This window comes from Amblyomma mixtum, chromosome 8 (assembly GCF_055824585.1).
Source record: "Amblyomma mixtum isolate Tamu chromosome 8, ASM5582458v1, whole genome shotgun sequence".
Taxonomy (NCBI): Eukaryota; Metazoa; Arthropoda; class Arachnida; order Ixodida; family Ixodidae; genus Amblyomma; species Amblyomma mixtum.
The window spans coordinates 48,007,666-48,027,380 of record NC_143019.1 but is presented as its reverse complement, the minus strand read 5'-3'; the positions used below and the strand labels follow the sequence as shown (position 1 = coordinate 48,027,380).

General features: G+C 46.2%; 1 protein-coding gene across 1 annotated transcript in view; it reads right to left on the bottom strand.

Annotated features, from left to right (window-relative positions):
• LOC149332330 (proteasome activator complex subunit 4A-like) overlaps positions 1-19,428 on the bottom strand; it is a 49,322-nt gene extending 29,894 nt beyond the window's left edge. Inside the window, exons 1-13 of the mRNA XM_089557217.1 lie at positions 19,117-19,428; positions 13,122-13,262; positions 12,086-12,202; positions 11,306-11,500; positions 10,324-10,387; positions 10,156-10,230; positions 9,524-9,643; positions 7,934-8,023; positions 6,452-6,510; positions 6,049-6,255; positions 4,224-4,410; positions 2,574-2,728; positions 301-454 (exon numbers count right to left, since the gene is read on the bottom strand). Coding sequence (XP_089413343.1) covers positions 301-454; positions 2,574-2,728; positions 4,224-4,410; positions 6,049-6,255; positions 6,452-6,510; positions 7,934-8,023; positions 9,524-9,643; positions 10,156-10,230; positions 10,324-10,387; positions 11,306-11,500; positions 12,086-12,202; positions 13,122-13,262; positions 19,117-19,313 — 1,761 coding nt within the window. The 5' untranslated portion in view covers positions 19,314-19,428. The remainder of the gene's footprint in view (positions 1-300; positions 455-2,573; positions 2,729-4,223; positions 4,411-6,048; positions 6,256-6,451; positions 6,511-7,933; positions 8,024-9,523; positions 9,644-10,155; positions 10,231-10,323; positions 10,388-11,305; positions 11,501-12,085; positions 12,203-13,121; positions 13,263-19,116) is intronic.
• Between the last annotated feature and the right edge of the window lie 287 nt (positions 19,429-19,715).

Below are 19,715 nucleotides of genomic sequence, written 5' to 3'. Positions count from 1 at the left end.
TCTGGGCGAATTATCCAAAGATAGAGTATGAGGTGTCAGTTCAACACCACAAAAGGCGTCTTCTTTGCTTCCTCACGTTCGGACGCTTCTAAGCTTGGATCTCACATGAAGTTCTGCAAGTGGGCTTTCTTGCATATCACACGTAAGAACAAGTTGGCCAAGCACTTGCTTCGAACAATCAAAATGAGAAAGTGTGTGGTTTTATCCTTTGATGTTTGATCCTTCAAATCCTTAACCTCTGCTGGCTTGACACTTCCCGAGAAATCTGGTTCCAGCGCTGGGTCACCCCTGCGGCCTCACCTTGTATATCTCGGGCGAGCTCTGGGTGAGGATGCTGCTGAAGGTGGAAGCAAGCCCCACTTCCAGGATGTTCTCCTCGGTGTTCATCTTCTCCGTGTCCCGGTCAAGACGGGTTGGGCTCTCCAGGCTGCTATTCTCTATCAGCGAAAAGCACCTGCCAAAAGAAACACAGAGAGAGGATGAAGCCGGTGGGATAAGTTTCACATCAAACTCATCCGTGCATGCAACCATCACCTACGGACTACTGCCACTCACTAATAAACAGCTAGAAGCGGGTAAAAAAGGTAGCCTCAAGTAACTGTCGATAAATACATACCGTATTTACTCGCATAATGATCGCACTTTTTTTTTTTTTAAAATTGACGCAAATTTAGGGGTGCGATCATTACGCGGGGTAAATTTTTACAAAAAATTTTTTACCTCCGAAAACGCAAACAAGTCGCAGGCAGACAACCCTTATCGCACGGGCGCACTACCCGCGATTACGCCGCTAAAAGCGGTTATCGCGAACCGATCTCGGCTTATGTCGTTAACCGAGAAGGTAGAGTGCGAAAAGCGCAAGAGCTGGCCCACTTCAAGAACGTACTTCCTTCGCACTAAATCACGTTCCAAGAGCAACGCATCAAAATAGGCAGTGTGTGTAGTGCTGCGCGACGGCGCTTTTATGCGGCCTTCGATCTCGTCCGATAGCGCGGCAACAGCGCACAACAGCAACGTCCCGCGGCGCTCAAGCTACGCATTTTACTGCCGATACGCCGAAAAATGTGCGGTCCTCGCCGCATCGTTGATGTACTTAGGTGACATGTTCGTAACGCTCGGAGCACTGGATCCCGCGCGCTTACCGCAATGGTGCCGTCCGCGAGCGCGGCGGACGATGGCGCTCTGTACTCCCTAGTCGTCGCTAAGCCTAACTTGTTTCGTATCGAAGCCACAGTGGACGGCACTTTTGAATTGACCAACGCTATAATGAATGTTCTACTTATGGTGCTGCCTTACTCATAACCTCATTGTTTTGTATTAAAAGAAATATATACGATCGATTTCAGCGACGCCTTCGCAGCGGAGCTGGTCAAGCAGATCCGGTTACTCGCGCGGCAACGGCGGCAGCTGCTACGCGGCTGCGAACGTAAAACTAGCTTATATCGCAGTTATTTCTCCTACCAGCAACTCGGTACAGGCCCACGATCCTCAAGGAGGATTCATTTTTGACGTTCCCGTATCCCAGCGCTTATTATTTACGAGAACAATAAAGTTTAGCCGGATCACCGCGTCACTTCGTTCATTGCGCCGCAACCCAGAACGGTGACGAGACTTGCGACAATGGTGAACCGTGATTCGAGATAATCGCAGTTAAGTTTGGTATCCGCGGTTAAGCATAACCGCATTTAGACTGCCCGTGTGACCGCAGGTCAACCAGCAAGCGGCTGCCGCTGCGATGCTGATAGAGCAAGATGGTAATCTGCACGTGCCATCTGTCAGACAGATAAGCAAGTACGATCATCGTCGGCTAGACTCGACATCGTCGACAAATTGCCGCGGCAAGTTCGGGGTGCGATCATTACGCGGGGATTAAAAAAAAACTGAATTTTGCCAACAAAATTCGGGGGTGCGATCATTACGCGAGTGCGATCATTATGCGAGTAAATACGGTATTAAAGAGAAAGATGCCACTGCATAAAAGTTAGTTGTGAAGAACAAAAATTGGGACACAAAAGCTTAAAAGGTATGAAAAAATAGAAAAAGAAAAAATTCAGAGGGCACTTTGGCTCTCTAAAGTGCTGCAAGGTGAAAGCCTTTCCTGGTGCACTGTTTGGCACTGACTGCAAGACTGTTTGTGCTGTACTAGTGCTTTATTTGACTACACACTTTGACTACACATTACAGCTACACACTTTGACTGCCGACTTTGACTGCTTCTTTAGAACGACTCTCCATCTGCTTCGATGAGTTCGGTTGTATCCATGGCTCTGTTCGCAGTAATGAGGTATGTAATGTGGTCACGCACAGACGCCTTGCGCCCCCTGTCGGAGCAGACAACAACTATTTTATTAGTTGTTGTCTGCTCCAAAAGGGGGCGTCAGGCATCCGTGGGTGACCTCATTACTTCGAATCCGCGCACTCTGACGTCATGACCATTTCGACCAACCGAAAAGCGTGACACCTCAGCTGACAACCTTCTGTCAACAATGCTATTATGAGAACTGGCGCACATGTGCTCACAAAAGAATGAGTGCTCACCAATTTTCCCAGCATTGGTGAGCTAGTACACGTACCGTCCCATCAGCTGAAGCACGAAGTCCTCAAAGCCCGCCGTGGCTAGACAGACATCCTGCTCCACTTCACTGAGATCTGTACGGAGGCCCACAGCTTTTGAGCAGTCTACTAGTGGAACGAGCGTGGCAAATGTGGAGATGAACTGGAATGTCACCTGCATGAGGAAAGACGACAAGGTGTGTCTGACCACTGCACTCTGCTTGTTGCCTGCAGCCCAGAATCAGCTCGCTGATAAAGTGGGAAGAACGCCAAAGGACAATCTTGCGACATAGAAGGACAGAAGTACGGCTGCTGCAGAAATAAGTTCAGCCTAACAGGGCCACGCATAGCAGCAATCTTCAACAGTAATCAAGCCTCACCAAATTTAAAAACTTCTTAGAGCTGACCCTTTATTTTTACCTCCATGAAATGTGCAAAAGTTCCTTTGAGGAGTGTCAAAGAATTTTGCGCTGACCCAGAGAGAAACATAGGTCAGCTTAATGAAGGGACTTTGGGATTGCCAGCACGTGCAGAAAGCTTTAAGACATTGACTCACAAGTACTGCAAACAGCATTATAAGCACAGTCAAAAAGATGGCGATAAAAAATATACGCAGCTATTCTGTGAATCCTTAAATTAGCTAAACAGACATTCAATGCTTATTTTACACTTAAACTGAAAGAAGCTAACTACATCAACACAAAAGTGTGGTGATACTATGGTGGTATGTGGAGTTTTGAAGTCCCGAAGCAACACATGGGCTATGAGAGATGCTGCAGTGGAGGGCGGCTCTGCGTTAAATTCGAACCCCTGGGGTTCTTCACTGTGCACTGACAATGCACAGCACATGAGCGCTTTTGTATTTTGCCTCCATCGAAATGCAGCCGCTGCCACCCTGGGGTCAGCGGCTGAACACCAAAGCTACTAGAGAGTTTTAGCTGAGCGGGTTTGTGCGCTCGCTCCGCTCAGCGAGCTAGCGGGAGCGCTACTGCGCATGCGCGAAGCGCTCAGGCGGGAGCGCGCGAGCCAAGCGGAGTCCGGAGCGGGCCGACGAGCGGGCCTCGCGCAAAGCCTTCTGGGCTCGCGCTAGCCGAACCAAACGTAAACATTCAACATGGCGGCCGCCAGCGCGGGTCTTGCCGGATACTTTTTGGCATGGCGAACAGATTGCAGGCGGTGTCGGATAACTTGCGAACGTAACTCGATCACGATCGACGCTCGCACGCGTAGAGGATGAATGCACACGCTAGACAACGCTACAAGTACGTACACGCGCACGTTGCGAGGGGTGACTTGCGTGGTCTTGGCTTGGCTCTCGCAGTGGCAGACATTTAATTTTTTTTTGTAATACGAAAGCTTCACTGCTAAAACCAAATCACTGTTGTTACCAGGAAGCATACAGCAAACGTAAACAGCTATCATTTATTTATTCACGCATATATCAGAGAGGCTTACTTATAACCATTTTCTGGCAAGTCCAGTTACCACCACTAGGAGCGGACGGGGAAGGCGCTGTGCTAAATCTCTACTCTTGCGTGACGCTCCGCTGTGGCTCCGCTGGGAACTGCGAGCGGAGCGGACAGTAACCCCGCTCAGCTAAAGCTCTCTACTGAGCCACCGCGATGGATACAAAAGCGTGGAGCGGGAATGGACGAGTGGGCGGCACTCACGATGCACTTGCGAATGTCGTTGGGGTCGATGCCGGGCAGGCAACTGTTGAGCAGGGGGATCACGTGGGAGGGGCCCTCAGCGAAGAAGCGGCCGCCCCTCACCAGGCTGCGTGCCACAGCCACCACACAGTGCATGGCTGCCGTCAGACGGTGTGGCTCCGTCAACGTCTCCAGCGACGAGTACAACCTGCGCGACAACAAAATAGGGATGCTGCAGGGATGTGCTGGAGAGCACTGTAAGGGGACCTGCAAAGAAGGGACACACGTGACACTAAGCATAACGCCCTATACTTCCAACTCACCCAACCAGGCCAGTGAATCAAATGGTGCCCTCTTTTCTCGAAGTACTGCAAAATTGTTGTTCAGCTAGTTGGCGCTTAAAGGTGCACTGAAGAGGAATCTGAACTTGTCTTTTTGCCGCGGGAACTCAATCTACACGTTCCGAGCATTCTTAGAAACTGCGACTTATAGTCCTGTGTGGCCGATTTCCCTAATTAAATCGAATTAACGCCCGGCTCCCGCCTTTTTTTTTTAATTCTGCCTCGTACGGTGGGCGGAGTCGACCAACGCGGGGAGTGCCTTTCAGCTAGCTCCGTGGAGGCTTTGCTTTCGCTTCATTTTGTTTTTTAGGTTTCCGTGAATAAATAGTTTCATTTGCAGATAATATAACCGCAAAATAAGCCCGCAGAAATAAAAATAAGCGCGGACTACTTGCTTCTACGGATTACTACGTATTACTCCGCCGATTGCAGAGCGGCAAGCCGCCACGGGACTGGGTGAAAGGCACTCCCCGCGTTGGTCGACTCCGCCCGCCGTACGAGGGAGAATTAAAAAAAAAAGGCGGGAGCCGGACGTTAATTTGATATAATTGCGGAAATCGGCCACACAGGGCAATAAATCGAAGTTTCTAAGAATGCTCGGAACGTGTAGATCGAGTTCCCGCGGCAAAAAGAAGAGTTCAGATTGCTCTTCAGTGCACCTTTAATAGAGGACAAGCTCAAGAGTGCAGATTGACACTAGAAGTATGGGACACACAAGAAAAAGACACGACACTTAGAACCGTCCCTCAGGTGGAAGATAAGGCACACACAAATTTTTTAATACACGAAAGCAGTTGCAGTGGCACAAATGTCAGTGCTGTGTACAATGATGACCTGCAACGCAAGAAAATCATGTAGGTTCTCAAAAGGACCCCCATGACATCTCAACATGGAATTTTCATAGCTTATGTATATGTCAAAGTTTACATGCATAGCTGACCTTCTACCTAACCACATTTGTCAGGGTGGCACCTTGATCATGTACATTTCTTCCATTTGAATGACAATTTGTACACGCGTAATGTGTCTGTGTAATGTGATGTGTCTTTTCCATTCATAACATGAGCTTACACAGGCAAGTTTTACACTTTGACAAATACCTTAAAAAACCTTCAACTTGTTGGTGCCAATACATTTCTGCGTAATAAGCAACATTAAGTAAACATCCCATGAACACACAGTTTAGCCCCAATACAATGATGCTGCACCTGGCAATGTGTCCTGCTGGCACTCAAATGCCTCTGACAGCCTCACTAAAGTTCCATGTCAACCTGTCGATTCCAAGTCGCAAATCAGCATTAGGGCCACAGGTGGAGGAACATCATAAATGGCAACCAGCTGACAACAAACTCAACAGACAGTCAGATTACATGCCTATGAAGTGTTACTTGAAGGGAGGGGGAGATAGAGGTTGTTGCTGTAAAAATACGTACCACACATTTAAAAAAGAAAACACAAAGCAATCACCAAAATGTGCCTGCTTGGTGCATGACCCCAAGACGCACCTTTCAATGACGGGCGGGATGACCAGCTCAGGCCGCAGGAGGGCAAGATCCTGCAGGGCGACGGCAGCCCCCGAGCTGCCTCCCTTGCTAAACATGGAGAGCAGGACCACGGGCTGCACACTCTCCACAAACGTTGTCACCTCCGCGTCCGTCAGCCGGTGCGACTCTGGCGGGATTGGCTCCCACGAGGGCGGCTTGTGGCGCTCCCTGCACGGTTCACGCAACATCGTCACAACCCCCGCTTGTGTGGCTTCCCAATTTATCATCAGCAGCAGCACAAATTAAGTCAAATCTATTTCTGAACAAATATCCTTCCCAGAGGTCTCAAGTTACCTCAGTTTTGTGCCAGCCACTGTCCCACATCTCAGCCAAGTGCGAAAACTTGCCATTACAAAAGGCGTACCTGTGAATCCTTCGCACCACCTCGGCGGGCAACTTGTACAGAATCCTCTGCAGTTTCATCTGCAACAGAAACACTGGACAGTTACGAACAAACCTGACATCACACCCAAAGAAAACACTGCACAAACACCACACAGCATAAGGGTGCAACCCCGTAGATCCCTAACATGCGGGCACGCCCTTGATGCACACTTGGAATCACCAGAAAGTAAAGTGACTGGTGTCGTTCAAACAACTCCCAATGTTCCGAGCCATGCACAGAGAATGACACAATGAAACTTCTCTGAATGCAAAGGGCCACAAAATACAACTTCTATGTTCTACATTTTAACAAGCACTACCGGAGAAAAGCAAATTCTGTACAGCATTACAAAGTATGAGAAAACTAGAAAAATGGCTGGTCGTTTAGCACGGCTAAGCACGAAATATTGTGCGAAAGCATAGCTTTTTACTGCTGGACACCACCACCACATACCTGACAGTGCAACTGAGGTGTTCACTAACCCAGGGAGCCAGTTATGCATGCCTTAAGCTTTTTTTATCGTCAACGCCAATTTACCCATTGCACACCAGTGGCCTATGTTCCAGTGGCGCGTTTCTGCAGCAATGTTGTCAATGCCAATGCATACTGCTCTACTGCAGTGTTTCTGCCACAACACTGTCCCCGCCAATGCATGCAGCGCACATCTCTGTCACTACCACCACACAGCTCAAAGCACAAATATTATTTCGATAGCAGCATTAGTTGAGGAAGACGATGTTGTGCAATGCACTGCTTGAGAGTGTGTTGCAGTTTAACACGAGGTGTGACGTGTTCAGCTGCAGCGATAGCTTAATGCTCTTGCGCAGTGGCCAGCGAAGCTTATATATTTGTGCCGCCGCGGGTTCGAATCCCAGTCACAGATATTTATTTGATTTATTTCTGTTTATTTACTTCACTTGGCACAAACTCATAAACAAGCATACAAACATTGCAAGATCTTGCTCAAAGTTTACCAATCAGAATAGTCCTTTCGCAGCTAAAAATGTACAGGCAAAACTTTGACTTCAATGCCTCATTAGTAAGACACGTCTCCGTTATTTTCTTTCCGTAACGAGAAGCCCTTTCAGGGAATCTCGACAGTTGAGCTGTACCGATATTTTGCAAAAACCACAATACATGACTGGTTTGGTTTGGTTTATGGGGTTTAACGTCCCAAAGCGACTAAGGCTATGAGAGACGCCGTAGTGGAGGGCTCCGGAAATTTCGACCACCTGGGGTTCTTTAACGTGCACTGACATCGCACAGTACACGGGCCTCTAGAATTTCTCCTCCAAAGAAAATTCTAGCCGCCGCGGCCGGGATCGAACCCGCGTCTTTTGGGTCAGCAGCCGAGCACCATAGCCACTGAGCCACCGCGGCGGCTCAATACATGACTACGTGGGTAGGCCACATGTTTATCAAGTTGCACGCTTTGACACGGCATGAAATGAAGAAACGCACCACCCAACGGCCATTGTTGGAGGGATGGTAGAAGGACTCGATGGCCTTGAACAAGTGGCTGACGTATGTCTGGCAGCAGCTGCCTCCACCCTGCATCCAACAACAAAAAAAGTGCACTAGCTTTACCTCACCAAGCATCAACAAACATACGCTGCAGCAAAATTAAACTGAGTAGAGACAACATTCCTGCCTGGAAGCTGTGCAGCGATCACACCCTGCTTTTCAAAGATGTTCCAGCACTCACATTTTTGCCAAATATTCCTGCACAAGACTAGAATACTACAAAAGCAAAGTTGATTTCCTGCAATTCAGTTCAGTCGTTTCTGGCACGATTAGTCTTAATTCGAAGACGTTACTATAATCGAACTATTAAGAGATGCTCAGGCTCCTCATGCATAACTGCTAGCCACTACAATGCGAGAGCCACAGAAAAATGCCGCGACATCACAAAGTCAGGCAAATTATAAGTGGCCCTCACAGCAACCACCTAAACTTCTCCACTTAGGAAAGCAAAGTGCAATGAAACAGGTTTGTAATGAGCCGTACCACTTGATACACCCAGTATTAAGAGTTTGAACATGTACGTAATAAGCTACTGTTAACAGCTTGTCTTACACAAGTTCGCTAAGAAACAGTAGCATAGCAAATATGCATTTCCCAATTCTCAGAACACACATTTGTTGAGTAGCCTTGCTGTTGTGTTTAAAGTAAAAGGAAAAATCTGGTGTGGGATTTTTCTCTTTGCAGCCTAAACATAGTATTCTTATAGCGCCCGGCGATGCTATAAAGCGCCGGCATTTGTGTTGTGTTGTGTGCTGTGATGGGTTTTATAGCACACAGGAAACTAAGGCCATCATTCACCAAGCTCAAGGTATAGGGGAACTGCTTTTTGCTGAATTATAGAAGTATTACAATCATTGGTGGTGTAGAGGGACTAAAACATTGGTTTGTATTACCTAGCGATAACATAGGAAAGGAATTTTATAAGTGGCTACTAGTAGAATCTTTAAAGAAGGTCGGGTAGCCTCAGCAGCTATCCTTGGCTGGGCAACGATTTTGAGCCTCCCAAAAAAAATCAGATCAAAACCTCCACCTTCTCAGAAATAAGAAGGTGGCTGAGGTGTATCAAGAAATAAAGCAACACAGTGGGCAAAAATTTAGTTTCTTGAGAAAACCTGCTTCGCTTAAATAGCTTCAACTCATTTCATTTGCATATTCAAATCCAATGTCTTTCGAGACCCAATCAAGCTGCTTTTTTTCCTCACTCGCAGTAAACTGAGCAAATATGGAGCAGGCATGCAACAAAAGCACTGACGTCTCGCATGCAGCCAAGTCTATCGTCCTGTTCAATATGACCACCACCTACTCCACTCATAACCTTCCCAGAGTTGCAGTGTTTGACAGAAGGCACAATCCAGTTTACCCATCTTTCCACTGATTTCTACTCTGCTATTTCTACTCTACTCTGCTAGTTGTCAACCATCACAGAACAAACAGCTCTTAAAAGTGGAGAGTGCGAACCACTCCCCAAATGCTTTGCGCATAACTCTGCACAGATAGCATGTGCTCAGGCAAAGACACCCTCCTCACCAGCAGTGCGCTGATCCAGGAGACCACAGGCGTGCTGTCATAGGAGTTGCTGTGCCTGTTCACTTGGACCTTGCCCGAAGCAGCTGGAAGGTTGAAGCTCCGCAGCAGGCGTGTGAACATCTGGTGAGAGTGCAAGACGTTCACTTGTGCAGCCGAGACGCACCACAGTCAGGGACTGCAACACTAACAGCCTCTCCTCTAATTCTAGTTCCCATCAACTTAACACCACCTCAAAGTCTCTTATTGCAAGTACAGGGTTGACACCTAGCTTGTAGTAACTAGGAATTACCAAAACCACAACAAAAAAAACTGCACCGGAGCGGACCAAACCATAAGGACCTTTAATTTCTAGTCATTCTTATAATAACTGCAGTGCTGCTTGTCAAATGAGAGTATTTGGCCCCAGTGGTACCTTGCAGCCAAGCAAAGCAGATCAGCATGCCACAGAGTGCAGACTTTTAACGCCATGATTTGTTGCAAGCTTTGTCTAGATGCAACTTAATCCAAAGCACGTATGAAAGAAGGAATTCTGCAGCAAAAATGGTGATTAATCGTTGCTTTATATATTGTGACCAGTTTGCAATCTATGGAAACAATGTTTTGCAGAGGCAACAACATTGAAAACAACTCACCGTTGGAATGTAAGGGTCCCAGTTAATGTAACCAACATTGTTTTGAGCGAGTCTAGCAAACAGCCACACTAGGTTCTGCAAAGTAAAAAGGCAAAATAAAAAAACTTGAGGAGTTGCTGAGTGAGAGCAAAAATCAAATTCTGATTGTCTGAAAAATGTGCCGCTTACATTTTCCCAAACAGGTGAGTTGTGGCTGTTCTCCCAAAGTCCAATAAACTTGTCAAACCATAGCCTGCAAAACGTAACGAAACAAATGTGATTAGACTTTGCAAGAAACATGCCAAGCAAGCCACATGAAAAACGGCCACTGAATTTCCATTTTTTTTTTTTTCTCAAAGCAAGCAAAGCAAAATAAAAAGATAAGGGCAATATTACACAATGCCACTGCTTTCAGATTGTGATATACTTTTTCTGATACTAAGTACACTGTCCTGACACTGGTTTAGCAACACCCAAGAGCTAGCATAGTACATCACTAACAGCCACACTTCAAGTGCATTCCTTTCACCTGATCTTAATGATGAAAGCACACACACAACTCAACCTCACCTCCATCCCATGCCCAGGTTTCTGATTTATGCGGTTCTAATCACATACAAGCTGGCTCACAACTCAGCTGTACTGCATTTAGCTTACACTATAGCCAACAGTGAAACATCCAATGGCAAACAATGCAGGCCATTACTACCGCCAAATATGATATTCAGGCACTTCAACAAGCAAATCCCAAGTGCACTTATTATTCACAAAGCACACACGAGCATTCCGACTCCCTCGTTTCTTTTCGCAACCTCCAACAGTCAGTTTCAACGAAGAAATGACAGTTTACGGCAGCCTACCACAGAAAAGACAACATCAGATGTGAAGAAGAGTACTGTGGCACTGAAGTATGGTATTTGTGATGCAGACCAGTACTAATGTACGGGGGGAAAGTAAGCTCCGAGCTGGGGGGGGGGGGGGGGGGGGGGGAACTAAACATATGTTTAGTGTGCATACCCATTTGCATAAAAAATCCAAGCTCTATCTCACTGTACATATTATTTGGACAGCCTAGAAGGAGTTTGAAATCTAACGAGGCAACTATATGCCTCAATGTCTGCACTTTGCGTGTACGTGAAGAAATAGAAACAACCTGATCTAGCGCACGCACCTGAATCCCCGATCGTGCTGCTCCGGTGGGAGCATGGTAGGCAGAAAGAGCTCGAAGTAAGCCATTGCCTTGTGCATGGTCACGTCAAAGGGGCACATCAGGGGCTCCCACTCATCCATCATCTCCTGGGTCGACTCAACCGTGAAGTATGTGCGGCAGCAGCGGACCAGCTGCTTCAGGTTCGTCTCCAGGTTCCTGCGCACAAACCAGGCCCCCCTTTTCCTTTAATCAAACTAAGCATAACCTGACAGAACCTCTAATGTGAGCAAAGCCACAACAACTAGTGTCCCCTTCTAAGACAGTAGCACCTTCATGTGCAAAACCCACACCCACTAGGTGCTTTCATACCTTGACTCAATGCAGGAAAGTATGTCACTGATAAGGAATAAAGGAATATACAAGGACTAACCTAACGAATCAAGCAACGTGAGGTTACGTTGACCCATTATGACTGCAACTACTAATCGCTCCTTATCTGCTCAGCTCATTACTCACAGCACAAAACTGAGAAACGAGGCAAGTTTGCACAGAACAAGATAAGATAAGCAGCATATTGTTCTAGAGTTTCGTGGCCCCAAGTAAATGAAGCAGCCACATATATGGGCATGCCCAGCTGTATTAAGGCATGCTGCATTTTGTTTCCCCTAACTCCTCTAACTTACAGTAAAGTAAGCATAAAATATATCACATTCAGTTATGATTCCATGCTCTAAGAGGCAAACAATGTCAAGATCTGCTCCATGTAAGAAAGGAAAAGAACAAGCAACAAACAAGACTCACGCGGGCAGCAGAAGCATGCCGAGATGCTCATAAGGGGAGTAGAGCAGGCGCTCATAGAGCTCGTACAGAGGCCTCCAGTCGATGGAAAGGTCCTCCCGTGAAAGCAGCTCCCGCTTCCTGTGATACAGTCACATTCATCACCGGTTGCCACACGCTTTGTAAAACAGGCTCTAACGCATCAATGCAGAGGTCTCCGTGAAAGAAACACACTCTCACCAACATTAAAAAAAGTGCCAGTGTACACTGCTGCAAAGAGTAGGTGTGAAAATGAAACGTCCACATCGAATACCACAGCACCATCTGGCACTGCACAAAAAACTTAGAGTGGGTAACTAAACAATCACCTTGCCTTATATGGAGAAAACTGGCAAATAACAGTCTGGTGTAACAACTACGCTTTTGTTCGAGGGACCCCAGCCCAGATACTGTGCAGCTCAAGCATATAATGAATCAAGTTTTTACACCCCAAGTGACCACTTAGACATTGCCAACAGAAGCCTTCATTATGTGAGGCGAAATATTACCCGTGGACAGGAAGGTTGAACTGTCTGACGTACACCCAGTTTCACCTACTCTGCTCAACAAAAGCTACAAATCTGTGCCTCCAAGCGTTTCACACCCAACACGTGAAAAAACAAAAAAAAAATTGTTCACCCCCAATTCTGATGCAACAAAGCTACACAGAGGTACAGTCTTTGTCAAAAGTAACCAGGCTGCATGGTTTGCTTATAGCTTGTATAGTGGAGCCCTTGTGGCTTTCCTAAAGATCAAAACGAGTTGGAAGGTAAGAAGACCCCCAGTCCTTACCTTTAATGACCATTTCAGATTCAGGGAAGCTGCAAGGACTCCACTGTACGAGCTAGAAGCAAACCATGCAGCCTGGTTACTTTTGACAAAGACTGTACTTCACCCACGTGGGATACTTCACCCCACCACACACTAAACCCTAGTCTTCCCAGCATACTGCGAGATAAGGGAGCGGTTGAGATCAGGAAGCCATGTCACAGGCCTGGCACAAGGCATGAGAGCAACTCACTTGAGTAGCAGGTTGAGAGTATGCGCCAGTTTCTGCACAATGCCCAGCTCCAGGTCTGGGATGACAATGAGTTCCAAGAGGAGGTGTACGAGTCGCACATGGTCTTCCTTGCTGAAGTGGTACCCATACAGCTTCAGGTAACTGCCAGGGTGAAAGTGAGGAGGACGTAAAGAAAACGATAAGCAACAAAACAATATTAGACACAGACAATCATGCGCGTATGAAAACGGGGCAGAATAAAAGACGAACAACAGGTTCACACGGGTCAAGAAATTATTCTCAGAAAATCTGCTTCCTGTTTGACGTAGCTAATGTAGTGTGGAAAGTACCAATACTATTTCAAAAGTTCGCAAAACATTCCACCTTAAGTTTATGGCAGCGGAAAAGTAAGAAAGGCTAAGGCATTCATTTCTCTGTGCAAAGATAGGGCACACAAGTGCCGACTGCAGATCAGTTACATTTGCAGCCACACAACAACGGCAACGTCCACCATAAAAAAAAAACAAAAAAAAACAGCACAGCTACCCAAGGAAGCGTCTCACGCTTTCGCGACCACTGACCATTTTTTACAACGTTTCCACGATCACCGTAGTCCTCCCGCTCAAGATAGAAAAACAAGTTTTTTCTCGTTAGAAAGATAAATGTATTTACATTACAATGGTATGCATTGTTAATAGTAATTGTTAATTGCTGGTACGATTGCAGTGAACAAAAAATGTAATGCTCAAAACAATACTATTATTCAACTTGCCAGCTTGCATCAAGTTTTCTTAGAAAAAACTACTACACCAATAAAAAAAAGCTTCTATAACGTTTTAATGAAATGCTGATCTCGGTATGTGCCAAGTAGTTTTTGGCTCCAGTGGATAGTTTTATAGAACTGGTGCTCTAAAATAGACCAGAAAATGGCAAAATGGAGTATTTTAGTGGCTCAATAATTTCCCATTTAATTGATAAAACACATGCATATTCATCACATTTGTGGCAGATGAAAATTTCATTAAACGTGTGAAATTTCTTTGAGTTGCACTTAGCAGTTTTCATTGTTCAAAGTTAAGCATAATCGCAAGAACGCTACCCGCACCAGTCTAGTACCATGCCACCAGATTATCATGGGTAGCGTTTGAATTGAACCTAGGTCCTATGGCTCAGTAGCCAAGCACCCTGAGCCACTGCGGTAGGTAACAACCATCAGTATGCTGATACCAGCCATCTTTCCAATAGGCAGAGGGAAAACTGCATACTGCAAACAATATCTGCATGAAATGCTATTTCATTTGATGCTAAACAATGAATTGAGCAATTTTATGTATCCCACAGTGTTTACAAGTATACTTATTATTTTACCTGGTAAGGCAATGATAACATGAAAATTATGCCTCATTGCACAGGACCACCAACAACGTGATACCAAATTTGCTATATTAGAACACATGACTTTTCTGGAATTTTGGTGTGACAAAGTCATACCATCTGCACATGCAGATGAGCACACCTCACATAATCCATCAACTGGTGTTTTGTTTAATCTTCTACAACTAACTAGACAATTACTGTTAACAGTTAAAATTGTCATTAATGTTGCTTCTACATAAGCTGCCCAATAACACTACAATATAAACCACTACTAATAAAAATTGTCTCTTAGAAAAAGTTGCTTTTACTTTCGCACAAAGCACCCCTTCCTTAACTTTTTTTTTGAAGAAGAAGAAGAAGTTTTTTTAAAACTTAGGTTGGACATGGGCAAAAGTGCATGTACAGCTGAACGCTTCTAATAAGCAGAACAACATTTGAATGATTTGGTATAATTTGCATAACCTAGTTTGAAGAAAAATAATTCAGACACACATAACATCTGTAATTAAACACAGGAAAGCATCCATGAATACAAAGTCTAAAGTGGAACCCTCAATAGATCATTACAATTCCACCTACACTGCAGTAAATTCGAGCTAGACCCCCCACAGAAGCATTTCCTAGCCAATGGTGATAATATTTTATTCTATGAATGAACGCCGCACGAGAAGAGGCCAAAATGCTAAAAAAAAAATTTGAGAAAGAGTTTCAATATACATTATACAGATATTATAAAATGGCTATATAAAAAAAAATTGCACGCAGTAGACAAAGGCTTTTTTGTACTCAACTGGAAAAGAATTAGACAAGAGTTCTGAAGTTCAACAAACTGAACACAAGTACATATAGTAGTGCGAGCAAAGTGCTGCTGTGAAATGCAGCTAGGCTGCAAAGTAATGTTCAAACAAGCCAGCCTCAGCAGAGAGGTAAAGGATGTGCGGGGCAGGTGGCACTCTGCCAAGGGAAACCGCAGACAGGGAAGCGTCTGCCGCTAGCATGTGGAAACGCGTTCTTGACGCTTTCTCCAGCCCATGAGGAGGAAGTGAGGTTCGTCCGGAGGTTGCGTGCCTGCCTCCCGCTAGCATTTCAACAGCCCTCTGTCACTAACGACATCTGACGGCTAAAGAAAGCACTGTGTAGTGCACCTCAGCTGGGGGTTCCTGGCAACCTGCGTAGTGGGAGCCTCAAGAGCTATAATTAGGAGGCACTACCCAACGCCTCAGACGCAATGCGTACCCGGCCAGCCAGGAGCCTCAGGGGCTATTTCGGTGGGTGCAACGTGTGGCTCAAGTGAAATGTACGCGGGCTCAGTTGAAAGTACTAAAAAAAAAAATTACAGCCTCAGTTGCTACACAGAATACCTCCGTTTCAACAGCCCCCAGCTGAGGACAGCTAACAGCTAAAGAAAGCCCTGTGTAGCCCCCTCAGCACAGGTTTCCGCCAGCAAGCAGAGTAGTCTGAGGCTCCAAAACTATATTAGTAGGTGCCTTGCAATGCCTCACGTGAAATGTACACCCCGGGCCAAGGCCCAGGATGTTTCAAAAGCTATTTCAGAAGGTGTTACACGTGGACTGAGTGATTTGTACATGGAGTGAACTTTGCCAGAGTACATTTCACTCAGCGTCCAATAATAACCCCAACCTCAGTTGCTATGTGAAGTCTCCCCTGGGACTGAAGGATACTTTAGTCGAAACCATAGAGTGGTGTACAGGGCACCAGCAGAGAACAAAAAGAGCAATGCAGGAGGCATGCACAGTGTGCAGCTATTTTGTCACCTGGTCGTTTCGAGAAAATGTTATCTGTTGAGCCATCCCCATCTCACAGTTGAAACCCTGACAGTAAATTTTTTTGTACTCTACAACCCTACTGCAGAGCTGTGAACTGACATTTTTAATTTTTTTTTTTTTTTTCAGAATATGTGCACAATATATCATATGCATGGCACTTATATGGCATTATAGGTTCTTCAATAAACAACCCCTTCTAAATCGACTGTCGTCCTGAGTACACTGCTCTATTCACCGTGTCTTTCTGAGACAAGCTATGTTTAGTCCGCATCATCATCAAGCGTGCAAGTGCTATACATAAGGCTTACAACAAAGACTAGGACAAAGAACAGAAGCATAGCTTTCCTGCATTGCTGCCCAAGGCAACAGACAACCTTCTTTTAAAGCAGCACAAAAGGGGGATACTAAGAGCGGTTAGCTTGAGAGATTAATGCCTCCAGATGTCTCTTGAGAGAAACAGCTTCAGTGTGCAAGTTGCAAACATTTCACTGGGGCAATCTGTTGGCAGATATCGTAAAAAACGGCTGTTCATTTGGTAAGTCAAATAGTTTTAATTTCGTTCATTTCTCTGGTTCAGAAAGAGGTGGGAGGTTTACATGGCATAAATATGACATGACACCACCTGTTTCGCGTGGAGGTGCAAATGTGGGAGGTCGGCAATTTTCTCAGTGATTCGAACCCCTTTTTGCATGGAGAAAACAGTGATGATATTCCCAAAGGGTAATCTTTCAGTATAGCATAGCTTCTGGTTTCCACTAATTTTCCCTTTAGTGTCCCTTTGACAAGCCAGAAATTGCAGTAATAACTGTTTCATGCCTTCCACTTAAGTGTTTAATTGCACTTCAATCACAAGACTGCAGATGGCACATATTTCACAGTGCCCATTGCCAGCCACCTGGAGAGCGTTATTAGTGGCCAGGAAGTAAATGCAAGAGTTTTCATCTATGACAAACAATGAAAATGCCACAAGCCCAAGATACACTTCCGTATATACAGGTATAGCTGCCAACCAGCTTGACTAAGGTGAGGATGACAGTAGCAACATGGAACAGCCAGTCATGGCCAGGGGAAGTTTGCACTTACTCTTTGAGCCACCTCACACTACATGCAAAGCACGTCCGCACTAAACCTAAACCTGATGGAAGGCAACCTAAACCAGAAGAAAGGCATTAAACTGCATGCCTAAAATATGCTGCGAATGCTTTCCGTGTTTCAGAGTGTCTGTACTGTCAAGTTAACAACCTACACCTACAATTTCCTCAGCGCCAGTGTTAGTGCTAGGTTCGCTCACATTTTTGAAGCTTCATTTCTCCAGTTTTGGTCACACCATATTGTGTATTATTTCAGCCACCACGGTGGCTCGGCGGTTATAGAGCATGGCTGTTGACCCGAAAGACGCAGGTTCAATCCTGGCCACGGCAGCCACATTTTGATGGAGGCAAAATGCTAGAGGCATGTGTTGCGTCTGATGTGAGTGCATGTTAAAGAACCCCAGGTGGTTGAAATTATGCGGAGCAATCCATTATGGCGTGCCTCATAGCCAGAAACGCTTTGGGATGTCAAACCCCGTAAAACCAATCCTCATTACATTTTCATCTCAGAAGCCTAAGATTCCACCATTACTAGCATCATTTGATGCCTTGAATTCTTTGTCTCACAGCCAAACAGCAAATGCAAAGAGTCCACCGAATAAACAGGATCACATCTAGATCAGATTGAGCATTAGGAGCGTTCAAATATATTTGCACATCCTTAGTGATACTCAGTGAGTGCCATGTCATACCAAGAATCTGTGGTGTATGATGCAATGTGAGTGCATGCACACTAAAGGACATCACTAAAGGTTGGCTTCGCCACATCACCCCTGTGATAAGGTGAAAAGCGGAGAGATTGCCAGGACGTGCGTGGAAGGAGATTAAGAACTCCGGACATAGTGCTGCAGTCGGGTTGAAAGGAAGCATGTGCACAAACGTCAAAGCGCCAAATGCGATCGAGGCAACGCCGCCGTCAGCTAGTTGGCGCACGGCCACCGCGGAAGCGTCAAAATCCCCGCATTGCGTTCCGCGGGGAGCACGCTTTTCGTAGTTTCGTCCAGCGCGCGAAGCACCAGCGGCTTGCCTCACGTGGTCGTGAGCGGCGACCTGAGGTTTCGAAAGTACACACGCAGCTAAGGTCAGCTAACAGCTAAAAAAAGCGCTGCGTGGCAGGTCCACGGGGTTTTTGGCCGTGGGCTGCGTAGTATGAGGCCGGCAGGTTATTTTAACACTACGCATACCTCGAGCGGGCTGTACGCAGAGCCAGAAAATGCACCGAAAAAAATAACTAGATCGCCTCAAGGCACACCGGCCGCACCTTTCCAGGTAAAGCGGAAATCACCGAGGAAGAAACAGCTGGGCGCGTTCTCATTAACAGCTGGCGGTATTAATTCATTTCAAAAAGAGTCCAGAGATCGGAAATGCAAACTTTGAAAGCCTCAGAAACGAGTGGGACCTTGGTCTGAGCTCCTAGAGCTTGAGTCGGTCAAAGGCGAGATGACCGCGAACACGATTATTTGTCGGAGAACAATCGAGCGCCCGTACGGCAAAGTAGCGCGCTGACAAGTTGCGGCTGAACTCCATGACCTCACAATGTGTTCGGAGGTGCCTGAAAAGCAGTGGCTCTTCGTCTTTTTCGATGCCCGTGCAAGGGGCGCGCGCTACAAGCTTAACCTTTCGAAAATCGACGCGACCTAGCGCGTCGTATAACCATTTGAAATCCCGCTCTCAATGGTGCTTCGCCGCCAGACGACCCCCACTTGAGCGGTAGATGCAGACTGGATGAGGAATAAGTGATGAAATATGAAAGCTACGCACTTGTTTAGGTGGCAAGTCCAGGATACGGTGACGGGTTTCACCTCGCGCAGCATCACCGAACGCGCTAAGGTGGTCTTGATCTCGGCGAGAAGCTTGGCCGCCTCATCGTCGATCTGGTCGCTGTACGGCAGCAGGCGGTTGTAGATGAGCGGCCTCTGAAGACCGCGGCCCGGGCCCTCCACCGGTCCGTCGTCCATAGTCAGCTGGCGTCTAGTGACTGCCGGAACACAGCTGCTCGCTGCAGTGGCCGCAGCGTCTCTTTCCAGCGTTCGTCATCGTGACTTCACAAGTCAAGCGAGGACGCAATGAAGACGAAGCCGTAGCGCAGCCGAGACAAATCCGGCTCTGCACATGGTGCTTGCGTAAATGCAATCCGACTCTAAATTTAGACAACGTTGATATTTTTGGCAATTTTTTTTTGCAAAATCTATGTTAAGTTAACAAAATAACATACTGAAGTTAAATTTTTGTCTTTTAAGTGTTTAAAATTATGAATAAGTGTAGAGTTTGTTGGGTGAAGTTTAAATAAAGTTTATGCGATGACGTAAATTTATCACCTGACTGTCATGCAGCCAATCGGATCAGCCCGCGTGTCGTCG